The following is a 21317-nucleotide window of genomic DNA, read 5'->3' as shown; positions in this document are numbered from 1 at the left end:
TGTGACCTCCACAGACGCATTAATGTCGGGGGTCAAATTCTGACCAAGGGCGGTTTTGAATGTCATTTTTGCCGATCTAGTGTTTTTAGATCAGCCTCTGTCAGCTTTCATATTTATACTTAAAAAAAAAAAAATTAAATCCCTCTGGCGGGCCGGTTCTGGCCCGCCAGAGGGATTTAATTGTCTCATGGATCATAATCGATTGATCGATAGTTTATAAATCCTTCCTGTTCCGACTCAGACGTCTGTCCCCCCCCCAAAAAAAAGGCTTCTGGCCGACGGCTGAATGAAAAGTGTTTCCATCAGGTTTGTCTGCTGATGAGTGACGAACACATCAATGAAACGTTTATATTCAATCTGCTGAATCGGAAAATCTGACGGTGCAGAAATGCGACCGCAGGAAACCAGTCGGATCGTTTCAGCGGCTTTGAGAAACTTTAGTAAAAGAAGCAAGTTGCAGAGCTGCTGCCCCCCCCCTTCTGTTACTATCTCGTTAAACTCCGGTTTAGTGTGGCTAAAGCTCTTCATTAGAAACATTCTGAGAAAAGGCAGCGGATTTCCTCTTTTAGCTAAACGACGGAGGCAAAACCTTAAATTCTGAGCAGCGGTAACGTCGATGTTGTTTCCATCCCGCAGGAAGCCATAAACGAGATGAACGACGAGCTGCAGGAGAACGCCAGGGAGACGGAGCTGGAGCTGAGGGAGATGCTGGATCTGGGCGCGGCGAGGGTCCGGGAGGCGGAGAAACGAGTGGAGGCGGCGCAGGAGACCGTCGCCGACTACCAGCAGACCATCAAGAAGTACCGCGAGCTCACGGCCCACCTGCAGGTAACGGGTCCAAAAGATTGTTTTGTTTCTTTTGTTTATTTCCGTCTCTTTATTCCTGCTGACTGTCGCTCCCTGCAGGAGGTGAACCGAGAGCTGACCAGCCAGCAGGAGGCCTCCGCCGAGCTGCAGCAGCAGGCGCCGGCCGAGATGTTCGACTTCAAGATCAAGTTTGCGGAGACGAAGGCCTACGCCAAGGTCAGAACCAAAGCCGGCGGTCAAAAAGCTTCACTCCTGCCTTGAAGCCGCTACAAGGGCTCTCAGTGTGCGGTTGTGTGTGTCCAGGCCATCGAGATGGAGCTGAGGAAGATGGAGGTGGGTCAGGCCAACAGGCACGTCTCTCTCCTCACCGCCTTCATGCCCGAGTCCTTCCTCCGGCACGGCGGCGACCACGACTGCATCCTGGTGCTGCTGCTCATCCCCAGACTCATCTGCAAGGTGAACGCCACACCCTCCTCCTCCTCCTCCTCCTCCTCCTCCTCCTCCTCCTTCTCTTCTTCTTCCTCTTCCTCCTCCATTTCTTCTTCCTCCTCCTCCTCCTCCTCTTCCTCCTCCTCCTCTTCCTCCTCCTCCTCCTCCTCCTCCTCTTCCTCCACCTCTTCTTCCTCCTCCTCCTCCTCCTCTTCCTCCTCTTCCTCCTCCTCTTCCTTCTCCTCCTCCTCCTCCTCTTCCCCCTCCCCCTCCCCCTCCCCCTCCTCCTCTTCTTCCTCTTCTTCCTCCTCTTCCTCCTCCACCTCTTCTTCCTCCTCCTCTTCCTCCTCTTCCTCCTCCTTCTCCTCCTCCTCCTCCTCTTCCCCCTCCCCCTCCCCCTCCTCCTCTTCTTCCTCCTCCCCCTCCTCCTCTTCCTTCTCTTCCTCCTCCTCCTCTTCCCCCTCCCCCTCCCCCTCCTCCTCTTCTTCCTCTCCCCCTCCTCCTCTTCCTCCTCCTCCTCTTCCCCCTCCCCCTCCCCCTCCCCCTCCTCCTCTTCTTCCTCCTCCCACTCCTCCTCCTCCTCCTCCCCCTCTTCCTCTTCCTCCTCCTCCCCCTCTTCCTCCCCCTCCCCCTCCCCCTCCTCCTCCTCCACCTCCGAGGTTTTCACCTCCTGTCTGCGTGTGCCCGAAGGCGGAGCTGGTCAGCAAACAGGCGCAGGAGAAGTTCGACCTGAACGAGACCTGCGTGGAGCGAGCCGGCCTGAAGGGCGGCGTGGGCGAGCAGCTGAGCTTTGCCGGCGGCCTCGTCTACTCGCTGAGTCTGCTGCACGCCACGCTTCACAAATACGAGCAGTACGTCTCACCTGCATGTGCTCTGAGACCATTTGGCTCTTAAACGTGGGAAATTTTCCTCCTGCGCTTCGGTGCAGTTCTTCAATTGTACAATAGATGTGTGTGTGTGTGTGTGTGTGTGTGTGTGTGTGTGTGTGTGTGTGTGTGTGTGTGTGTGTGTGTGTGTGTGTGTGTGTGTGTGTGTGTGTGTGTGTGTGTGTGTGTGTGTGTGTGTGTGTGTGTGTCAGGGCCCTGGCTCAGTGCGGCGTGGAGGTCTATAAGAAGATCGGCTCTCTGTACACGGAGATGAGCGTCCATGAACGCTCTCTGGATTTCCTCATCGACCTGCTGCACAAAGACCAGCTGGACGAGACGGTCAACGTGGAGCCGCTCACCAAGGCCATCAAGTATTACCAGGTAACACACACACACACACACACACACACACACACACACACACACACACACACACACACACACACTGCAGATGTAGGGAACATCAAACCACTTACTGCAGGGGCGTCAAACTCATTTCAGCCAACGTAACACATTAAACTGCAGATATGGACAAATGTCAAAGTCAAAGTCTTTCCTTCTTTTGATCCTTTTGTAACTGCAAGAATTTGCCAGTCTATTCTGAAATTTACATATTAAAGGAAATCAGATATTATATTTGCAAAAATAAAAAATTCTGTATCTGGATATCGTATTTTTATTCAGGATTAAAACAATTTGTCATCATCTGGGAAAAAAATTTGAGTTTACGTGTCTAAAGTATCACTTCACATAAATTGGACACCTTTATTGTGAAAGGTGTTGCATTGTGTGACCTCCACAGATGCATTAATTAATTCTGATCAAGGGCGGTTTTGAATGTCATTTTTGCCAATCGAGTGTTTTTAGATCCGCCTCTGTCAGTTTTCATATTTATACTTAAAAAAAAAAAAAAAAAAAACTCACATGGCGGGCCGGAGTAGATCCTCTGGCGGGCCGCTTCTGGCCCCCGGGCCGCATGTTTGACACCCCTGACTTACCGTGAAACGACATCGACGTTCGTAGTTTAAACCGATTCGGCCGGAAAAAAAATAACAATAACGTCCAAAAACACCAGGATGTCGCAGTGAACGAGAGAAAATGTTGTCAGATCGGCGCAAAGCGGAGACAGTTTGACGTTTGTCCCTCCTCAGCACCTGTACAGCATCCACCTGGCGGAGCAGAGTGAGGACTGCACCATGCAGCTGGCCGATCACATCAGAGTGAGTCGCAACCGGGGGGGAAAAGAAAAAAGGAGGATTTAATGGAGGAAGAAAAAAATAAGGAACTGTTAATTCACCCGTCGTCGTCGTTGTCGCGCAGTTTACCCAGAGTGCTTTGGACTGCATGGCGGTGGAGGTGGGCCGCCTGCGGGCGTTCCTGCACGCCGGCCAGGAGAAGGCCGACCTGGCCGTCCTGCTGAAGGACCTGGAGACGTCCTGCAGCGACATCCGGCAGTTCTGCAAGAAGATCCGCCGCAGGATGCCGGGAACCGACGCGCCGGGCATCCCGGCAGCGCTCAGCTTCGGACCGCAGGTGACATCAGATCTCCAAAATGTCTGTTTGACCGACAGCAACTGGGCTTTAAAGTCCCAGTGAAATGTAAAACACTACTTTGCAGAAAACGATAGTTGGGGTACTACTTGTAAGGTTCCTCCGACTCTGCCCCACCACGGTTGTCGCATCACAAAGTTATTTGAATTTTGAATCTCCAGCCGAGGAAGTCGGGGGAATCCTTCTTCTTCGTGGGCGTGATGTCACGAGTTGTGCAGATCTCCATCTGTTGTGTTTATATCGGCTTGTTTCCCTCTTAAATATCCAAGTTTTTACAGTGTTTTGAAGTTATAGTCGGCGTTTTATGAGCCTTGATGAAAGATTGAGCCTGGAAGAGACCGAGAGAGGAGGAAAGGAGCACGGGTGGCGGGAGCCGCTAGCTCGCGCAGCTAGCGGCTAGCGGCTAGCGGGAGCCACTAGCTCGGGCGGCTAGTAGACGATCAAGTAATACCTGGACTCATCTTCGGTGATTCCGCAGTCAGAAAAGCGCTTCGATCCAGGAAGCCGAGTCGTTCTGCCAAAAGTCAGGAGCCTCAAAGCCTCAAAGGTGAAAACTGGCGGCTGCTGAGGCGAGGAGACGAGGACGAATGGAGGACGAAGCGTCTTCTGCTTCCTCAAACATGTTCCAGACGGGGTCACCGATGGCAGAACGACCTTCTGTGTCTTCTTCATCAATCACTGGGTTTGAAATGATGATGATGATGAAATATGGTTCAATTCAGCCTCTTCGTGGTCAAAACTCTGATCCTCCATAATGTAAACACAACTTGGGCGTGTGCACAACTCGTGATGTCACTCTATTATTGTCAGAAGCTCCGCCCAGCAGAGGAAATAGCGCCGTTTATCGGCTATTTTCTCGCAGATTGCCGTGTTTTAACATTTTACCCTTCGGCCAGTTAGCAGGAAAAATGTCCAGAGTGTTTTGGAGGTCGACTTTTCATTTCACTAGGACTTTAAGTGAAGCTGACAGGAGGTTCCTTCTGATTTGTTTGGGGGGACGGTGCGCCCCCTGCTGGCAGGTGTCCGACACGCTCTCCGACTGCAGGAAACACCTCACCTGGGTGGTGGCGGTGCTGCAGGAAGTGGCGGCGGCCGGCGCTCAGATGATGTCGCCCCTCGGCGAGCAGGAGGGGCTGTCGGCCGTCAAGCTGGAGGACGTGGCCTTCAAGGCGGGAGAACAGGTAGAGAGACACAGAGAGAGAGAGAGAGACAGAGAGAGAGAGAGAGAAGATATTCATTCATTATTACGACATATTTAAGTTCAGATTTGTCGCCTGAAGAATGAAACAAATGCAAAAATAAGACTTATCAGTCCTTTAAGCTTGTTTACTCAAGTAAAACTTCAAGCCCTTGTCTCTAATATTCCTCATTTAAAATTCAATTTATCACAAAATCACTGCACATTTCCCACACAACAATAAATATCTGTTAACCCTTTATCAGGGAAGTGACCATATTAACTTTTTACAGTTTTTTTTTATGCTTTAAAATGGGGACTGATGTTTTATTTTTCTATAAATGAAACAAACAGAAAGAAGTTTCTTCTCACTGTAAAGTCTTGAAATGTCCTTTACTGACCCTGTGGGGCTAAAATGAGTGAGTTCCCAGTTTGTCGATTAAAGAAAAAACTTTTTAGCTGCAAGGTTTGGTAATAAAATTCAGTTTTGTTCATAAATCACACGACATTTATCATTTTTTTAAAAGTAGCAAAGTTGATCTTCTATATCAAACTTTCTTTCCACGGCTTCATTTCTCTACAAGCGAAGCGTTTTGAATTGACGCCGATCTCACTTTCAGATCTACGGCTCGCAGGGCGCCAGCCCCTACGACTCCCTGCGGCAGTCCTGCAGCGTCGTCATAGCAACCATGAACAAGATGGCGACGGCCATGCAGGAGGGAGAGTACGACTCGGAGAAGCCTCAGAGCAAGGTAGACGTTTTTTTCCGTGCGCCGGCGGAACCGCGCGGGCGAAACCGATTGTGACTCCCGATTTTGCGCGCGTCTCCCAGAACCCGCCGCCGGTGGAGGTGCGGGCGGCGGCGCTCAGGGCGGAGATCACCGACGCGGAAGGTCTCGGCATGAAGCTGGAGGACCGGGAGACGGTCATCAAGGAGCTGAAGAAGTCGCTGAAGATCAAGGTAGGAGAGACGCCGGCGGGGGGGGGGGGGACGGGGCTTGGGAAGTGGCGACGGGAGTTTCACGCGCCGCCATTTTGGATCCTTGCGTCGTCAAGGGCGAGGAGCTGAGCGAGGCCAACGTCCGCCTGAGTCTGCTGGAGAAGAAGCTGGACAGCTCGTCCCGGGACGCCGACGAGCGCGTGGAGAAGATCCAGACGCGGCTGGACGAGGCGCAGACGCTGCTGAAGAAGAAGGAGAAGTGAGTCGCGACTCGGTAGAAGCCCCTTTTTAAAAAAATATCCAGGCTCGCCGCCGCCGTGACGCCTCGCCGCCGCTGCTCTCCGCAGGGAGTTCGAGGAGACGATGGACGCGCTGCAGGCCGACATCGACCAGCTGGAGGCGGAGAAGGCCGAGCTGAAGCAGAGGATCAACAGCCAGTCCAAGATGGCCGCCGACGGGCTGAGAGCGTCCGGCGCGACGGGAATCGCCTCCGTCGTCACGGGAGCGTCCGGAGGTGAGAAACCGCCGCTCCTCCCACTTCCTGCTTCGCTAAACTTAAAAAAACAAAAAACAAAACAAACTCCAGGCTGACGTGTTTCCCTCGGTGACGTTTTGCTCTTTCCGTCCGTCTTCGTCCTCCAAACGTCTCCAGACGAGCAAAAAGGTAAAACTCCTGCCTGTGATTCTGCATGTGGAGGTTTTTCTAAACTTGCATGTTTGTTCTGCAGGTCGACACACAAACGCCTTTCAAAGTAAAGCGTTAATTGTTCCTGTTGAGTTTCTCTGCATGACGCACGGCTGATCCTCAGTATAAAGAGTTCAAATGAGTCCACATGTGACATTGACCTCATAGAAATGAGTCGCGTCATCACAGGTTATTTTTGAATATATTGCAGTTTATTTGTGCCTTAAAACTCAAGACTCCTGCAGAAATCCAGCCATGATGATGGAATCATTGAATCTGCATGTTTCCCTTCGTACACTTTCTCTGTTTCTGCGCCACGACTTTGTTTTTCTCTTTTCCTGCGGCGAGAATTCAAGTATTCAGTTTTAATTTTCGCCACGTTCAGTTATTTGGGTTTTTTTTGCACTGAAGCTGAATGTGCAGCTTGTTTGTGACTCGTCCCCGCTCTCGCCCTGCAGCCGCCCTGATGCCCGGCCTGGACGCGGGGTCGGGCATCCAAGTCATTGACTCGCCGCTGCTGACTCAGCAGATCGAGGCGCAAAGGCTTTGCATCAAACAGCTGAAGAACGACAACAACAGACTGAGGGTAACAACAACAACAACAGACACACGGATGAACAAATACAGCCCCTTTTTATTTTCAACTATTATTTGGGGCGACGCCAACGACAGTCACGTTTACGTTCCTGGTCGCAGGCGGAGAGGATGCGCGCTCAGCTGGCCTCCCTGCCGCCGCTCCACGTCACCAAGCTGCCGTCCAGAGACGGGGGGCGGCCCGAGGTGCTCTCCGGCGCCCTCTACCGCAAGACCGACCAGCTGCTGGAGACGCTGCTGCAGATGAGCGCCAACGTCAAGGTGGTGGACATCACCGGGAAGTCTCCAGGTGAGTAGCCGGCGACGGCGAGGGACGGGAAATGTAGTGAATGTTTTGTTTTTTATCTCATCATCATCATCTAGACCAGTGTTTTTTAACCACTGTGCCGCGGCACACTGGTGTTTCCGTGAGATCTCGTCAGGTGAGCCGTGGGAAATGATCCAATTTCTCTCAGCCGACAGTGTGTTGCAGAGTAATCATGTATAAATACTCTTCGCCACTAGAGGGCAGCACAGAACTTTGCCGGTGAAATGTAAAGTGACAGACGTCAGTGTGGTTCATCTCCACCTCCTGCTACCATCTTGTATCAAAGTACTGTGTCAGTGACCGTGATGGAGAAGTTTTTGAAAAGGAAGAATGTGAACCAGGATCTCAGCTCTTCATCCATCAGGTCCAGGTTTTACACTGAGGGAGGCACTATTAAAAAAAGAAATTGGGAAATACTTTTTTTCTGTATTTATTTCATTCCTGTTGATAAAACTTTGATGAGAAAGACTTTATATTGTTAATAGAGGCGACATTTTAACATTTTTGGGTGGTGGTGGTGTGCCTCCAGATTTTTCCAAAGAAAAAAGTGCCTCGGCTCAAAAAAGGTTAAAAAACTCTGATCTAATGTCGTTAAGCCTCCTGCTTCCGTCCCACAGTGACACCTAGTGCTCAGCTGTTGGAACAGACGGCGCGGCTCCAGTCGCTGAGTGACACTCTGGACAGACTGAAGGTACGAACGAGCTGCAGGACGACAGGATGAAAAAGAAAAAAAAGAAAACAATTTAAGTCCCTCGTTCACCCCGTGTGTCTCCGCTCAGGGCGAGGTGGCGGAGCACGTGGTGAACCAGCAGCCGGGCGCCCGGGTCACGTCGGACTTCGCCACGTTTCCCTCCGCCTCGTTCGTCAAGGTAACGACCCCCCCCTCCCCCCCCCCCCCCGGCGTCCCGCCACCTGCGACGTCCGACCGTCTTGTTTGTGTCTCCAGGCGAAGGAGGAGAAGCAGGGCGACACGGTGCTGGTGGGCCGGGTCATGGTGCCCTGCCCCCGCGGCCAGGAGCAGGTCCACCGCCTCGTCCTGTCGCAGTGTCAGCTGCAGAGAGTCCACAGTCTGCTGCGGACCTGAAGCCTCGCCTGCCTGCCTGCCTGCTGCACCCCTCCCCCCCGCATCCTGGTCCCGGTCCCGCACCAACGTACGACCACCTCCACTCCAGCAGAGTCCAACCGGGACGTTTTACAACCTGCAGGACTTGTTCGGTCAACGTCACCGAGATGTTTTTATCTAAATCGATGACGACCGTCGTCATTCCTTCTCGTTAAAGGTGCAGTATGAACCGACACACGTGAACACTGAGGCAATCGGATCAATCCCATAATGCAATTCCATTCAGATTAAGTGTTTTACGCAGCGGGATTGTAATCGGATTACTTTATCGTGTAACTGCAGCCCGTGTTTCCCCCCCGAGTACTCGATATCACCGACGGCACAAGTTTTATCGGCGCATCAAAAAACATCTCATTTAAAGAAATGTGGCGTACTGCACCTTTAAATGTGAGGGTCCGCTGCTTCTAGAGGTGAAATGAAAGGATGAAGACGGAGAGTTGTGACCTTCAGTGTTTTTCTTTTCAACAGTTATCAAGTCAATGTGGTGTTTTTAACGGCTGTCCTGCAGGTTGTAGATTCCACAGCGGACGTTGAAGGAGATATTTTCACCTGCACTGCTGCATGCTGCCCAGATCCACCTGGTACCTGGTACCCGGTACCCGGTACCTGGTACCTGGTGTGGAAGCTTGCTCGCTGGATTCTATCAGGCTCTGATGCGGGCGCCGCTTCGTGTTTCTCTTGAGCCGGGCGTGAAAAACCATGAGCTCCTTCCCGTCACTCCATTTCTACACACGAAGCATCTCAAAGGAGAAGAAATCCTGAATCTGATCTTGAATCTGTATTTTTAAACAAGGAGCGGGCGTTTTAATCCAGTTTTTTTTTGTCCCCCTTTCCTTAACTGACACTTTTTGCACACGTTCAGTGACAGAAGAAGCCAGAGGAGAACGAATACATGAACATTTGGATTTAACTTGATTTTAAAACTGAGGATTTTACTTGGTTTTGGTTTCACCTCAGTAGGATCAAATATCTGAATATGAACTTTACTGCACTTTAATCAGACGAAGCGTTATATATATATATATATATACACACACACACTGGTGGAGTCTAATCCTGATCCTGCAGTTTACATCAGATCTTTACTTTACTTTAATCTCACCAACATACCATGAACTCACGGTTGGACTCTTAACGGTTTAAATTATTCCGTATTTATTACTGTCCTGGTGTGAGTAATGTAAGTTACTGTGAACTTCTACATGCTTTGGTGTAACTGGTCAGATTAACAAAAATCCGTCGACTGTAATCCTGTAGACTTTTGTCCGAGCCTTAAACCTGCAGAGCTTCGTGGGAAAACATCCGTCGCCTGCCTTATTTTTGTTGTTTTCAACGTTGTCAAAGCAAAACTGCGTCTTTGCCAAAGAACCTTTTGTTTCTCTTCACATCGGCTGATTTGTATTGGATCCATCCAGGATAACTGCTGTATTTATTGATTTTGTCACATTAAGTTCGACTTTGCAGCATTTTGTTTTGTTGTTGTTATTATTCATTTGGTGTTTTTCTGTGAGCAGCTGATGTTCTGAACCTGCAGCGTGTCGTCGCTTCTCCTCGTGTGGCTTCCTGCTCTCGCACAAAAACCCTTCGAATAAAGACTTGGAAAACTTCTGCTTTATTTGAAACATTGACAACACACCTTAAAAGAATTAAAATTTAAAAAACTTACACTCAGGAGAGGAAAGGAGTCAGCGAGGCCGTTCCGACTTTAAAACACAAAAACGAGGTTCAAATGTATAAAAGCTGGTGTTTGTTTAAAATAGGTAGTTTAGTGGCTTGTGCTTGTAAATAAATTCAATTCCCACGACGGACTTTCTTCACAGTGGAACCTGGGCTGCCTGCCACGCCCACCGCCGGCCCAGCAGGCGGCTCCTCACTCTCTGAAACATAAGAGGACAACTTTACTACGTCGCTCAGACTGTATTGGAAGAAACGCTGCTGCTCGTCGCCGTACCTCCTTGAAAAGTTGGGCGTTCAGCCGATACTGTCGATACTCGGCCTTCCGTCTCTCCCTCTCTCGCCGCAGCTGCACCTCGGGCAGCGATTGGAAGATCCTGGGAGACAAAAAGGTGTGGAGGACAAACTGCCGCTGATCAACTCGCTTTTCGTCCCGTCGTGAGTTCAGAGGCCGACGACTGGAAGATGGAAAAAAAAAAAAAAAGAAAGAGAAACGACAACTTACAGTTTGGACCTTTGGATCATCTCCTTCCTGGGAACGGCTCTCCTGACGGCGCCTCGGCAGAGAAAAGAGAGAACGTTGTGACCTCCAGTTGAATAAAGTCATTCTAGAACACAACCTTCCTCCTCGGTACCTGGGGGCCCCGGCAGCCTCGCCGCTCCCGGCGCGTTAAACAGCTGGTCTCTTCTGAGAGCCGCCTGGCGCTTCCTCTCTGCCGCCTGCCAGGCCAGACACGCCTCCCTCTGCCTGGACCGGTGGATGAAGTCGGGATGGTTGATCTCCAGCGCCTCCTGCAGGAGGAGGGCGTGACGGTGTGAAACGAGACGGGATTCACGTGTGATTGGGGAAACGTCGTCCCCGAAGGCGTTTCCATCTTTTTCTGAAGCGGCGCCAACCTGCAGAGAGATCCGCCGGCGGCCCGACGACGTCTTACTCCTCGGGTCCGGACCTTCAGGCGCGCGACGCGGGACTCCGGCCTCCTCGTTTCCTTCCTCCTGCAGGAGTCTGGGTTGGAGCGGCCGCCTCCACGGCTTGGCTCGGCCGTACGGCTCGAACCACACGGCGCTCGGCCGCCGGGCCGCAGGCTCCGCCCCCTGCTGCGGCCGGTTCTCCTTCCTGGCCGTCGACCTCAGGCTGCCGGCGGGGATGAACCACGACACGGCTGAAACGGCAACAAGAAAACAAACCTGACGAATCGGGACAAATAGCCTGAAAGTAAAAGAAGTAGCGGGAGGTTAGAAAGGCTCGGTACCCGCGGGGACGGCCGGGGCCGGGCTCCTCCTGCTCTTCCTCTGCTTGTGGAGGCCGCTCCTCCCTCCTCCTCCTCCTCTTCCTCGCCGGTCGCCCGGCGAAGGAAACATGGTTCCAACGTCCCTGGTGAGTTGCCAAGTCGCGTCTGGAATGAGCTCAATGTCCCCTGAAGGAAACGATCAACAACAGTTTGTTTCAACTGACGACTCTCATTATCGTCAAGTCATCAAATAGCTGGAGGAAGAGGAGCGGGACAGGAAGTGGACAACCGGACGTTCTGGGTTCTGCAAGCGACTCGCCTGCTTGGACGCCCTTGCTGCTCATTCTCTCAGTTTTCTTGGCGGCCAGCGTCCTGGAGGGCGACGGCACGCTGCGGCTGCTGGTGGAGGAAGTGGAATTGATGACGAGCTGGAAGAAGGAAAAAAAAAACAGTTTCATTCAAATGTTAATCTCAGCGAGCATCTTTCAGTCTGTATCTTTGAATCCATGTTCTCTCTGCTGCAGTGGTTGATCTGAACTCATTCTCGATTTTAAAGAAAAGGAGTAAAGAGGTCTCCATACGGATTCCTCTGTCCAGGCGCTCGTCTCCCTCCTGCTGGGTTCTCCTGCTTCTCGCTGCCTGTGGATGGCGCCGTACAGCTCATTGAGTTTGTTGCTGCTCAGCCGCTGGACTTTCTGGATCCGAACACCCGGACCAGGCGGGCCGTGTCCACGGTGGACAAGGAGCCCGACGAGGTGTCCAGTGTGGAGACGCGCCGGCTTTCGGGGGAGCTGCGGGGGAGGTCGGGGGAGACGGAGGAGACGGGGGAGATGGAGGAGAGGCTGCTGTCGTCTGCCGAATCGCCTCCTCGGCCCCAGTCGCTCCTCCTGACCTCTGGGAAGTCTTCTCTTCTTTCCCTCCGTCGACCCTTCTCCTCCCGCGCTTCGGCGACGTGGACGGACCTCCTGCCGTGAAGGAGGCGAGACAGGAGGAGAGACAGCGGCGGCGGCCCTCCGCCTTGCAGGTGGTGCTGCTGCTGCTCCGCCCTCCACCGCTGGCAGAACCTCCTCCACAGCTGGTCCAGAGACTCCTGCTGCGGGGGCTCGGCGTCGCTCGCCCGCCGCTCCCGCTCTCTTCCCCCGTCCCGCCTCGGCCCGGGCCGTCGGTCACCCGGGAAGGCGATGGGACTCGTCCCCTGGTCTCGCCTCAGGGCGTCTCTGGGGCTCAGGAGCGTCACTGTGGTGAAGGGAACCGACACCTGGACAGACGTCTTCGGCCTCTCTGACGTTTCAGGAGCGTCTGAGGGAAAAGGAGTGAGAGGAATGATTCATATCCCTTTATTGTTATATAATAACTAATGAGACACTGTAACCTGAAGAAACGCTATTAAACTGTATATTGGTACAACTGACTTATCTATTGTTAGAGTAATACAATACATATCATCACTCTCTCACTCCAGGAGCATGTATTCATGTTCCAGGGCGGGGTGGCCGTGTCGTGAGGACTGGACTCACCTCTGTGGTTCAGGTCCTGCATTGTGAACGTGGCGGTCCCGGGCCTCCTGCTGTAGATCCCCTCAGCGTGTCGGATGGCGACGCCCCGGTCCACCCCCGGCTCCCGCTGCCCCACGACCTCGCTGCTGAAGCGGGGAGGCACGGCGTCGTCTGAGCCTGCTCACAATTCAGAGGCGCTTCGTTAGCGAGGAATAAAACAAAGAGTTTTCTATGTTTAAAAAAAAAACAAAAACAAAAACAAAACTCCAGAGCGAGTGATCGAGAGGTTTTCTGCCAGTGATAAACACACTTTCACCGTTCCCCTCTTCTTCTCGTTCTCCACTAGGCCCCAGCTCTGCCTTTGTCTCACTCAGCCCCTGAACATGAATAATTAATGCTCCGCCTGGTGTCTGTTACAAAGGACCAGCTGCTGCTTGAGGAGAGGAGAGGAGAGGAGAGGAGAGGAGAGGAGAGGAGAGGAGAGGAGACAGGAGGGGAGGGGAGGGGAGAGGAGAGGAGACAGCAGAGGAGAGGAGACAGGAGGGGAGAGGAGAGGAGGACAGGAGGGGAGAGGAGAGGAGAGGACACAGGAGAGGAGAGGAGAGGAGACAGCAGAGGAGAGGAGAGGAGAGGAGAGGAGAGGAGACAGGAGGGGAGAGGAGAGGAGAGGAGAGCCGCTTTGTGGATGTTTTTTTCCGCTAATCAATTTCTCAATGAAAAGAAATTTCTTAATAGATGAAAAATCTAAAGTGACAAATCAGTGATATTCAAATAAACATTCATAATTTCAACGAGAACTGATGTGGAGCCTCCTCATTGTTTCACAATAAGAGAAAAGGCGACAGAATGCAAAACGAGGCTCTTATTCTGTTGGGCCGTCACACAGCAGTCCAGAGAAAGAGGAAGACGGCAGTACCGGGGTGGGAGCTCTCCATGGTGGTGTCGGACGGCTCTGCGGCGGCGCCATCAGCTCCGACCTGAGGGACGTAGAAGAGCTCCTCGCTGCCGTGAGGTTTGTACGGCAGCAGGCCGGGCGCTGCGAGAGAAGCGACAATAACATCCTGCTCAGGAGAAACGTCTTCAGAGTTTGTTGAAAATAAAAATAAATAAAAAGAAGAACGTACCTTGGGTTTCAGCGTGACGGTGTCTAGTTGAGAGTTGGGTTCTGTGCCGGGCTGTGAAGGACTGTGAGGTTTTGTCGGCGGCGTTCAGGAGAGTGGAGGTGTCGGAGCTCTCAGGCGCCCGCTGCCTCGCCGCTCTGCCGTCCCACCGCTCCGGGGAACTGCTCAACCCGACGCCCTCGTCTGGACTGCTGGCAGCTGCAGGGGACCGTCTGAGGAGGACAAAGTCTTTATGGGGACGCCGTGAGGCGGCGGGGGGGTGAGTGGAGGGGGTGTGGTCGGGAACTTTGGGGAACAGAGTGAGGTGGACATGCGAGACGTGGCCCTTCCTGGAGGATTCCACGGACTCATTTCCTCCGTCCTGTCGCTGTGACGGAGCTCCGTCAGGAGGCGGAGCCTCTTCAAGCCGAGCCCCCGCGGCGTGGCGGTTTAAACTGCCTGTTCCACACACGGGCTGCTCTCTGGCTGCCACGTGTCCGTCTGCCCCTGTGGACAGGTCCAGGAGGTGGAGGGGGGCGGGGCTGCGGGGAGGTGCCGGGGAAGGGCAAGGTGAGGGGGGTGTGGCGCGCCGGCGGGAGGCGATGGTGATGGAGGTGAAGGCCCGGGGATTTCTGGAAGGAAGGACGACTCCCTCTCTGGCAGCGATCTCACGTACTTGGGCCTGGAGGTCCGGCCGGGCGGAGGGCTGAGGCCGGGCGGAGGGCTGAGGCCGGGCGGTGGAGTTGGCCGGGTTCGTCCTCGTCCTCGTCGGCGACCGCGCCGGCTGGACGTCGGCGTCGCTGAGAGACGCGGGTGGAACTCCGGCGGGCTGCTTCCATTCGCCAACACTGGACGTGGAACCGCTCTCCACATCGGAACTCCGTCGGCTCTGAAGGAAGGCAAAACAAATCTGGGTTCAGGTTTCTCAGACAAACATTTATTTTTGTTTGGGTTTTTTTTTGTATCACCGCAAACTTCACAGTATTGAAAGCAGAATTATTGCATCTGTCGACACACCATGCCTGCCACTCACCAGTTACCTGAGGCCTGAGCGCGGTGGCAAACGTCCAAATGAGAAACACATTTACACTTTTTTTAAAAAGGTCAATCCGTAACCAAACAGACACGACCACCCATTTCCAATACTTTGGTGTAAATGCAAGCGCACGTGTACAAAGAAAGCTGTGATCATCACCAGATATCTGCAATTCAAAAGGATTACCGGCATTCGCTTCTTCAAGTCCAGCTCTCGCTTGAACAGTTCGATCCACTTTATATCTTCTTCGTTGAGCTCCAGAGGCTCACAGGGCCGTCCGGAGACCCTCAGCTTTATCCACTCTGTCGCATCAAAAACACCAATGATGAGTGAAACCCTGAAGACACTCCAGGATTAGAACAGTTGAGAGATTTTAGTGGTGAAGCGAAGACACACTGAGGTCATCTGGATTTATTTGGACCTTAAATCTCAAACCTCTTTTTAACGGGAGCTTCAGGTTGTCAAAGCCGGCCGTCCCTCCACACCAGAAAGTTCTGGAGGGAATTTTGTGTGCCTGCCTCTCGCCCCTGCGTCTCCATGACAACTGTCCATCTTGTTGTTATGGCAACCTCTCTCTCCTCCGTGAGGTGCCTCTCCTGTCCACTTTGAACAGGACTTTTTTTTTTTTTTCTTCTGCAGTTTATTCAGAAACGATTGGCCTCTTCCTTAACAAAACTGGCAGCACACTATTCCCAAACTTTACACACATTCTAATGTGCTTTTTGGGTCCGTGCTCCCAGCTATAAACATTATGATACTTAGAAGTTCATGTTACACGTCTATGGACGAAAAACTCTCTTCTTCCTGGTGTTTTTATATTCTAGATGTCATAACTTGTGTAGTATTTACACCTATCAGATGCTAGATCCTGCCAGCGATGACAAATGTCGGTAACAAAAGGGTAATTTCATGTTAAATCCTCTCACCTCTGGCTTCGCGTTCCTCGTGGTCCGTGGCGCTCGGCGTCCTGGACATCACGGTGGACGGAGAATCGCGGTGCAGCAGCTTTGCCACTCGGACCGCCAGCGAGCTCTCGCTGCTCCCGTCACTCATCCCGTAAGGATCGGCGCCCTCGAGGACCGGCGAGGAGGGGCTCCGAGCAGGACTGGGTGGAGTCGCTTCTTCTACCTCCGCCTCCTCTTCCACCTCTGCCTCCTCTTCTACCTCCGCCTCCTCTTCTACCTCCGCCTCATCTTCTACCTCTACCTCCGCCTCCTCTTCTACCTCCGCCTCCTCTTCTACCTCCGCCTCCTCTTCTACCTCCGCCTCCTCTTCTACCTCCGCCTCCTCTTCTACCTCTACCTCCTCTTCTACCTCCGCCTCCTCTTCTACCTCTACCTCCTCTTCTACCTCCGCCTCCTCTTCTACCTCTACCTCCTCTTCTACCTCCGCCTCCTCTGCGGTGTCTGCAGGAGGCGAGGTCGGCTGTTGCACGCTCACGTCTGGAGGCTTGATGACCAGCGGCCGCTGCGGAGCGTTGTCGGGAGGTGCGGCGCTGCAGCCCTCAGGCTCTGTGCGCCTGAAGGATTTGGAGAGGACATTGGTACCCGATTCCGCAGTGGCGGCGCGGCCCTGTGGCGTTTTGTGTGCAGCGACGGCGGGTGGAGTTTGGGTGGATGTAGAATCAGGCTGCCACGAGGAGGACGTTCCGTCCCGACCAACGGAAAGTTGCCTGTCAGATGAAAGCAGCGATTCCGACGAGGACCTGGTCCACTGGAGGGAGGGAGGGGTTCTGGGGTCCCCCGACGTGAAGGAGGAGGAGAACGACGAGTCCTGAAGGCTGCTGCTTTTATTCCTCGGAGACAAAGACGAGCCTTCGTCTGGAAGGAGCTGGCGGGCCGCAGGAGGAGCAGCGCAGGACGTAGATGAACCAGTAGACCTCAGGTTCTCCGCGTGAGAGAGAAGTTGACGGATCTCGGAGCAGGCCTTGGTGCTGACAAAAGAATATTCCGCTTCGCCTGTGCTGCGGCTCGCCTGGAAAAGCGACTCCAGGTTTGCTTCCCCACAGCTCAACTTGACGCCTCCAGAGAAAGAAGGCTCTGTCCTCTCTCCCTGCAGTTGAACAGCCCGGCTGCTCTGCGCCTGCAGGAGAGACGAACGAGAATCTTGGCCGGGCTTTGAGCCGGGCGTAAGCCTGCGATCACGGTGGAGAGCGTCGGTCTCCGGCGGGGGGGGCGCCGCCCGTCCGTCCTGCTCTGCCAGAGGTAGAGCTGCACCAAGACTGTCCATGCTGAGTGGAATCGATACGCTTGAGTCAACTGAGTGAATGCTGGCCTGAGAAAACTCTCCTTTTTGGGGACTGCCAACTAAAAACGAAAAAAAAAAGATTGACATCACAGATTTATTACAGATAAATGACAGATGCTCATTTAATCGTAATTAAATGCATGTAAAAAAACAAACAAACTGTATGTTTTAATTTTGAAAAATAAGTAGATATATCCACAACTTTGTAATTGTAATATAACCTGAACACTTTTGCCCTCTGTAGGATTTCATTATGTTTCTATTTGAAGATTAGAACCGGATAAAAAGGTTTAAAAAGTTTTTCCTGGGCCCGGAGGAATCTGTACTTGTAAAGCATCTCGTTATCGGCGGGTACCTTCAGAGGCCTGGATGCTCCGCGCTGGTGTTCCAGTCGATCCTTTAAGCGTGCCGAGATCAGTGGGAGAGAATTCAGCCTCTCTTATTGGTCCTCGGAGTGCAAATGGATTTAATATTGTTGAGGGGGACTGGTCAATACCCAGGTTATGGAGGTACAACTGTAATTAAAAGAAACACACAGCGTCAGGTCAGTGTTTTTAACGGCGGCTGCAAAAACTAGGATTTTCAGCTTTCGACTCACCGGAATGCGTTCGTCAATGTCGAGCTCTCGAGGCTTGGGAAGCGGCGGCGGTGTCGATCGTTTTGAATTCCAGTAGGGGGCGTAGTTGTCAATCTCGAGGCTGATGACAGAAGAAGCCCCAAAAGTGTGTTTTTTGACACCGCCGTAACTGTCTTGAGAACTCGAGAGCGTCCAATCTTGATCCAGTGACACGTCGCTGAAGTGACCGAGCGTGGAGAGAGTCGAGGGGCGGACGCTGCTGCCCGGAGAATCGCGACGACCCTTCTCTTCACCGCGACCCTCCTGTGGTTCCGTCTGCTGCTCGGTGTCAACCAACTTGACCGTGTTCAGAGACGACTGGGACTGCGACCTGCCGAACGGCGAGCTTGAGGGCGGCGGCAGCGCCGCAGACGCAGGGGGGGTGTCTCTCTCACCGGGAGCACTGCCCACCGTCTCGCCCCGTCGTGGAGAAGAAGACGAGCCAGAGGGCGCTGTGGGGGAGGTCGGCGCACCAGTGGAACCGGGCTGTTGGAAACCCTTCGCCTGCTGACTGAGGATACGATTCAGACTGTCAGATACGGCATCGTAGGCCTTCTTTTTGGGAGAGACGCCAGAAAAGCCCTGCAGGGCCAGCCTGTCGAACAGTGGCGTCTTGGCTGAACTCTGATTGGCCCGCCAGGCATCTACTTTCTCCATGAAGTTGAGACTTGGGAGGGACTGGACTTCTGCGGCGCTCGCCGTCTTACGTTGATGATCTGACGTGTCTGGGTGACGGGCTTCAGGGGAGGGAACAACTGGCTGTCGACAAATACCGGAGCTTGACTGGGAGGAGTTACCTTTACTGGACTCTATGGCTGAAAGTTTTCCAATTTCAGCCTTGACACCGGATTTCGGTGGGGCCTTGAAAATCCCCGGCGTGGATTGAGAGTGTGGAAGAAAGCCCAGATAGGATCCATCGATTCCAGTCTGGTTTCCTGAAGACCAGAGGTCGTGCTCTCTCTGAATCCTTCCGACACCTGCTGGTAAAGGCCCGGCAGAAGGCCATCCACCCACATTGGTTTGAACCCCGGTCGTCTTGTCGGCAGCGGATTCATTGAGATTCGGGGTCACAGCTTGAAAAGGCGCATCGGAAGCATTTTGCTTTGAATTCTGAGATTCAGCTTCACGGCGACTGCCTCGCTCCACTTCGGAGAGAAGCTCTCTGTGTAAAGCTTCACTGTGCTCATCGGGCTGAGTGCCGCGGGAGCCGGTCGTGACGTTACACACCTCAGAGGACAGAGCCCGGGTCCGCTGCGGTGGAGAGCAAGCTTTGCCTGAAGGACCTTCTCTTTCAACGCTTTTATATTCCTCCGTGAACGACGCACTGCTCTTGATAGACATCTCGGAGTCAGAAGAAACTGCACTACTGGTGCTGCTTCGCACGCCAGTATCTTTGGCTAGGATGTCCAGGAGATACTTTGCAGAAACGTCCTTGCTCAGAAAGAAAGTCTCATCTTTAGCGACCTGCAAGTGGATGTCTCGACCAGACTCTGGGTTCGCCTCACTGCGACCAGTGTGATCTCTGGAGGATATCACCGGGGTACGACTTTTCTCGCCCCGTCTGCTTTGGTCTCCGGGTGAAGAACTGTGCTGAAAGGAAGCGGAGCTGCCGACGCCTTCTTCAGTGAGGACGGTCGCCTGGGCCAGAGGATGCTGGGACAACTCCTGCTCAGAGGCTTGGGTGGTGTGAAATCTCTCGGTTGCCATGGAAACATCCGGATATGGCCTTGAAAGAGTAAAACACACAATCATCCGACCAATATTTACAAACTTCTGACAGTTCAGATGTTTCAAAAGAAGTTGAGACAGCAGTTTTTTCTTTTTTTTTCATACCATGTTCCTTACCTTAACGGGGCAAACTCTGTGTCAGTGTGTTGGAAAAACGAAAACTCAGTGACGCTGTGTTCAGGTCTGGAGTTTACAGGCAACAAGGAAAGCGCTGGGGACAGGTTACTGTCCTGAAAAGCTGATGGGACAAAAAAAAATGTCAGAAGTCAGGAATACATCAAAATCAATGTGTCCAAGCCATTAGTGTCCTCATACTCAGCTCAATAAAATGAATGCTACCTAGATTGAAATACTGCCCCCCGTGCTGATCACTGCTGTCCGTTTCGAGCCCGGGCCGCATTCGGTCCTGGGTGCCACCGCGGTGACTTTGGCATCTCAGCGGGTTGATCGGTGTTTCTCCAACAGGCTGGCTCACATCAGCCTCCGCAGGTAACTGGGGAGACGTCGTCACCCCCTGTGGAAGCAGGCCAAACACCAAAGTGACTCACTCGCTCCGATCGTCCAGATCAGGCAGGGTCAACTTTGACCACTGTGAGCAACACAAGAACTTTCTCCCACCAACACACAGAAAAACAGAATAGTTGTGAAAGAGCACCACGACCGGCGTGTTGGAAAAGTGTGCCTTTTAATGAGAAAGAGCAACAGTATGCCTGCATATCAATTTAAAATTTTAACACAACACAGTGAGTCAACAGAGTCCTTAAATGAAAAAAAATGTTACCTGATATCCATTGGTTAGTATCATTGCTGCACCTAGTAAGAGAGCTGTATGTCACTGGGGTAATTGGGCGAGAGACACATGTATAGGTGGAAGCCATGGGCATAGTTGAGGTGGTTTTGTATGTTATGAGTGAGTAGAATTAAACCGTGTTATAGATTGAGGTATGATCATATAAAAAGGGCATGACAAAGGAGATGGCCTTGATTTTAACAGTTTAGGTTGCAATTGATGATTACTTTCAGTTAATCCGCACAGCGTTCAGTGTCATGATGCTTAGCAGCAAATGTGTGACATTAAGTTACATACAGGCAATGAAGGCTCATTCATCAATGCGTTCTGGAGTAAAATAAACTGCAAGAGTACAAACATCATTGTGCACCATCTGGTCAACGATGGCTGTCATGTTTATTGAGAAATCAGGCCGTTTTTCTACAATTCTGAGAGCCGTTTGGACTCAGAGGAGCTCAGTTTGTTGTCAAACTGAAACACATCCGATTCACTGTCAAGCACATAGCAGCCTGTAAACACCGTGTGCAACAGGTCAACTTGGTGAGAGATGGTGTTTATATGCATTTCATTTGGTAACTTATAACCGAGCTTATGCCAGTCTGACAGCAGTATAACTACTGAAGACACAACCGAAGAGGAGGGTCGTATTTTAAACGGAGGAACGAGAAGCGTTCACTTCAAAACCAGGCAAAGCGGTTAGCAGTTAGCCCGTTAGCTCCTGGCATATTTCTAAGGCGAATCCTCCTCCAAATGATCTCGTTTGATGTGAACTGCGTGAAACTTATCCGAGAGGCAACTGGGGGATTTTTTCTAACATTTGGGGCTCGGTTAAAGTGGCGAAACTTACCCCTGGGGGCTCCATGACGGTTTTATTGACAGTCCGTTGCAGAGCGCGCCCGCTCCGCCCGCCGCGTATCCA

General features: G+C 52.5%; 2 protein-coding genes across 2 annotated transcripts in view; one reads left to right on the top strand and one right to left on the bottom strand.

Annotated features, from left to right (window-relative positions):
- The window catches only part of dctn1b (dynactin 1b), a 34310-nt gene extending 24223 nt beyond the window's left edge, over positions 1-10087 (top strand). Inside the window, 18 exon segments of the mRNA XM_080513053.1 lie at positions 637-828; positions 907-1023; positions 1111-1263; positions 1927-2087; positions 2315-2483; positions 3254-3322; positions 3423-3635; positions 4673-4834; positions 5451-5582; positions 5663-5791; positions 5887-6029; positions 6118-6284; positions 6423-6434; positions 6914-7041; positions 7152-7338; positions 7974-8047; positions 8136-8225; positions 8303-10087. Of these exon segments, the coding sequence (XP_080369179.1) occupies positions 637-828; positions 907-1023; positions 1111-1263; positions 1927-2087; positions 2315-2483; positions 3254-3322; positions 3423-3635; positions 4673-4834; positions 5451-5582; positions 5663-5791; positions 5887-6029; positions 6118-6284; positions 6423-6434; positions 6914-7041; positions 7152-7338; positions 7974-8047; positions 8136-8225; positions 8303-8440 (2436 nt within the window). The 3' untranslated portion in view covers positions 8441-10087.
- Positions 10088-11440: 1353 nt separating this feature from the next.
- LOC308142232 (uncharacterized protein) lies at positions 11441-21313 on the bottom strand. Its single transcript, XM_080512580.1, has 13 exons — positions 21246-21313; positions 19948-20122; positions 19726-19846; positions 17863-19606; positions 17620-17779; positions 15944-17323; positions 15204-15319; positions 14006-14870; positions 13798-13917; positions 12903-13058; positions 11967-12684; positions 11705-11813; positions 11441-11571 (listed from the first exon to the last, which is right to left on the bottom strand). Exons 1-11 carry the CDS (start codon positions 21258-21260, stop codon positions 12065-12067), a joined length of 5472 nt encoding a protein of 1823 aa, XP_080368706.1. The 5' UTR covers positions 21261-21313; the 3' UTR covers positions 11441-11571; positions 11705-11813; positions 11967-12064.
- Between the last annotated feature and the right edge of the window lie 4 nt (positions 21314-21317).

Source organism: Blennius ocellaris (genome assembly GCF_963422515.1).
Source record: "Blennius ocellaris genome assembly, chromosome: 17".
Taxonomy (NCBI): domain Eukaryota; kingdom Metazoa; phylum Chordata; class Actinopteri; order Blenniiformes; family Blenniidae; genus Blennius; species Blennius ocellaris.
This window is presented reverse-complemented; position numbering and strand designations above follow the sequence as displayed.

Excerpts from the sequence above, each read along its gene's own strand:
- LOC308142232 (XM_080512580.1), bottom strand. Across the intron at positions 17,324-17,619 it reads GAGCATCCAGGCCTCTGAAG|TTGGCAGTCCCCAAAAAGGA; the intron begins GTACCCGCCGAT and ends TTTCGTTTTTAG. Across the intron at positions 14,871-15,203 it reads ACTTGAAGAAGCGAATGCCG|AGCCGACGGAGTTCCGATGT; the intron begins GTAATCCTTTTG and ends GCCTTCCTTCAG.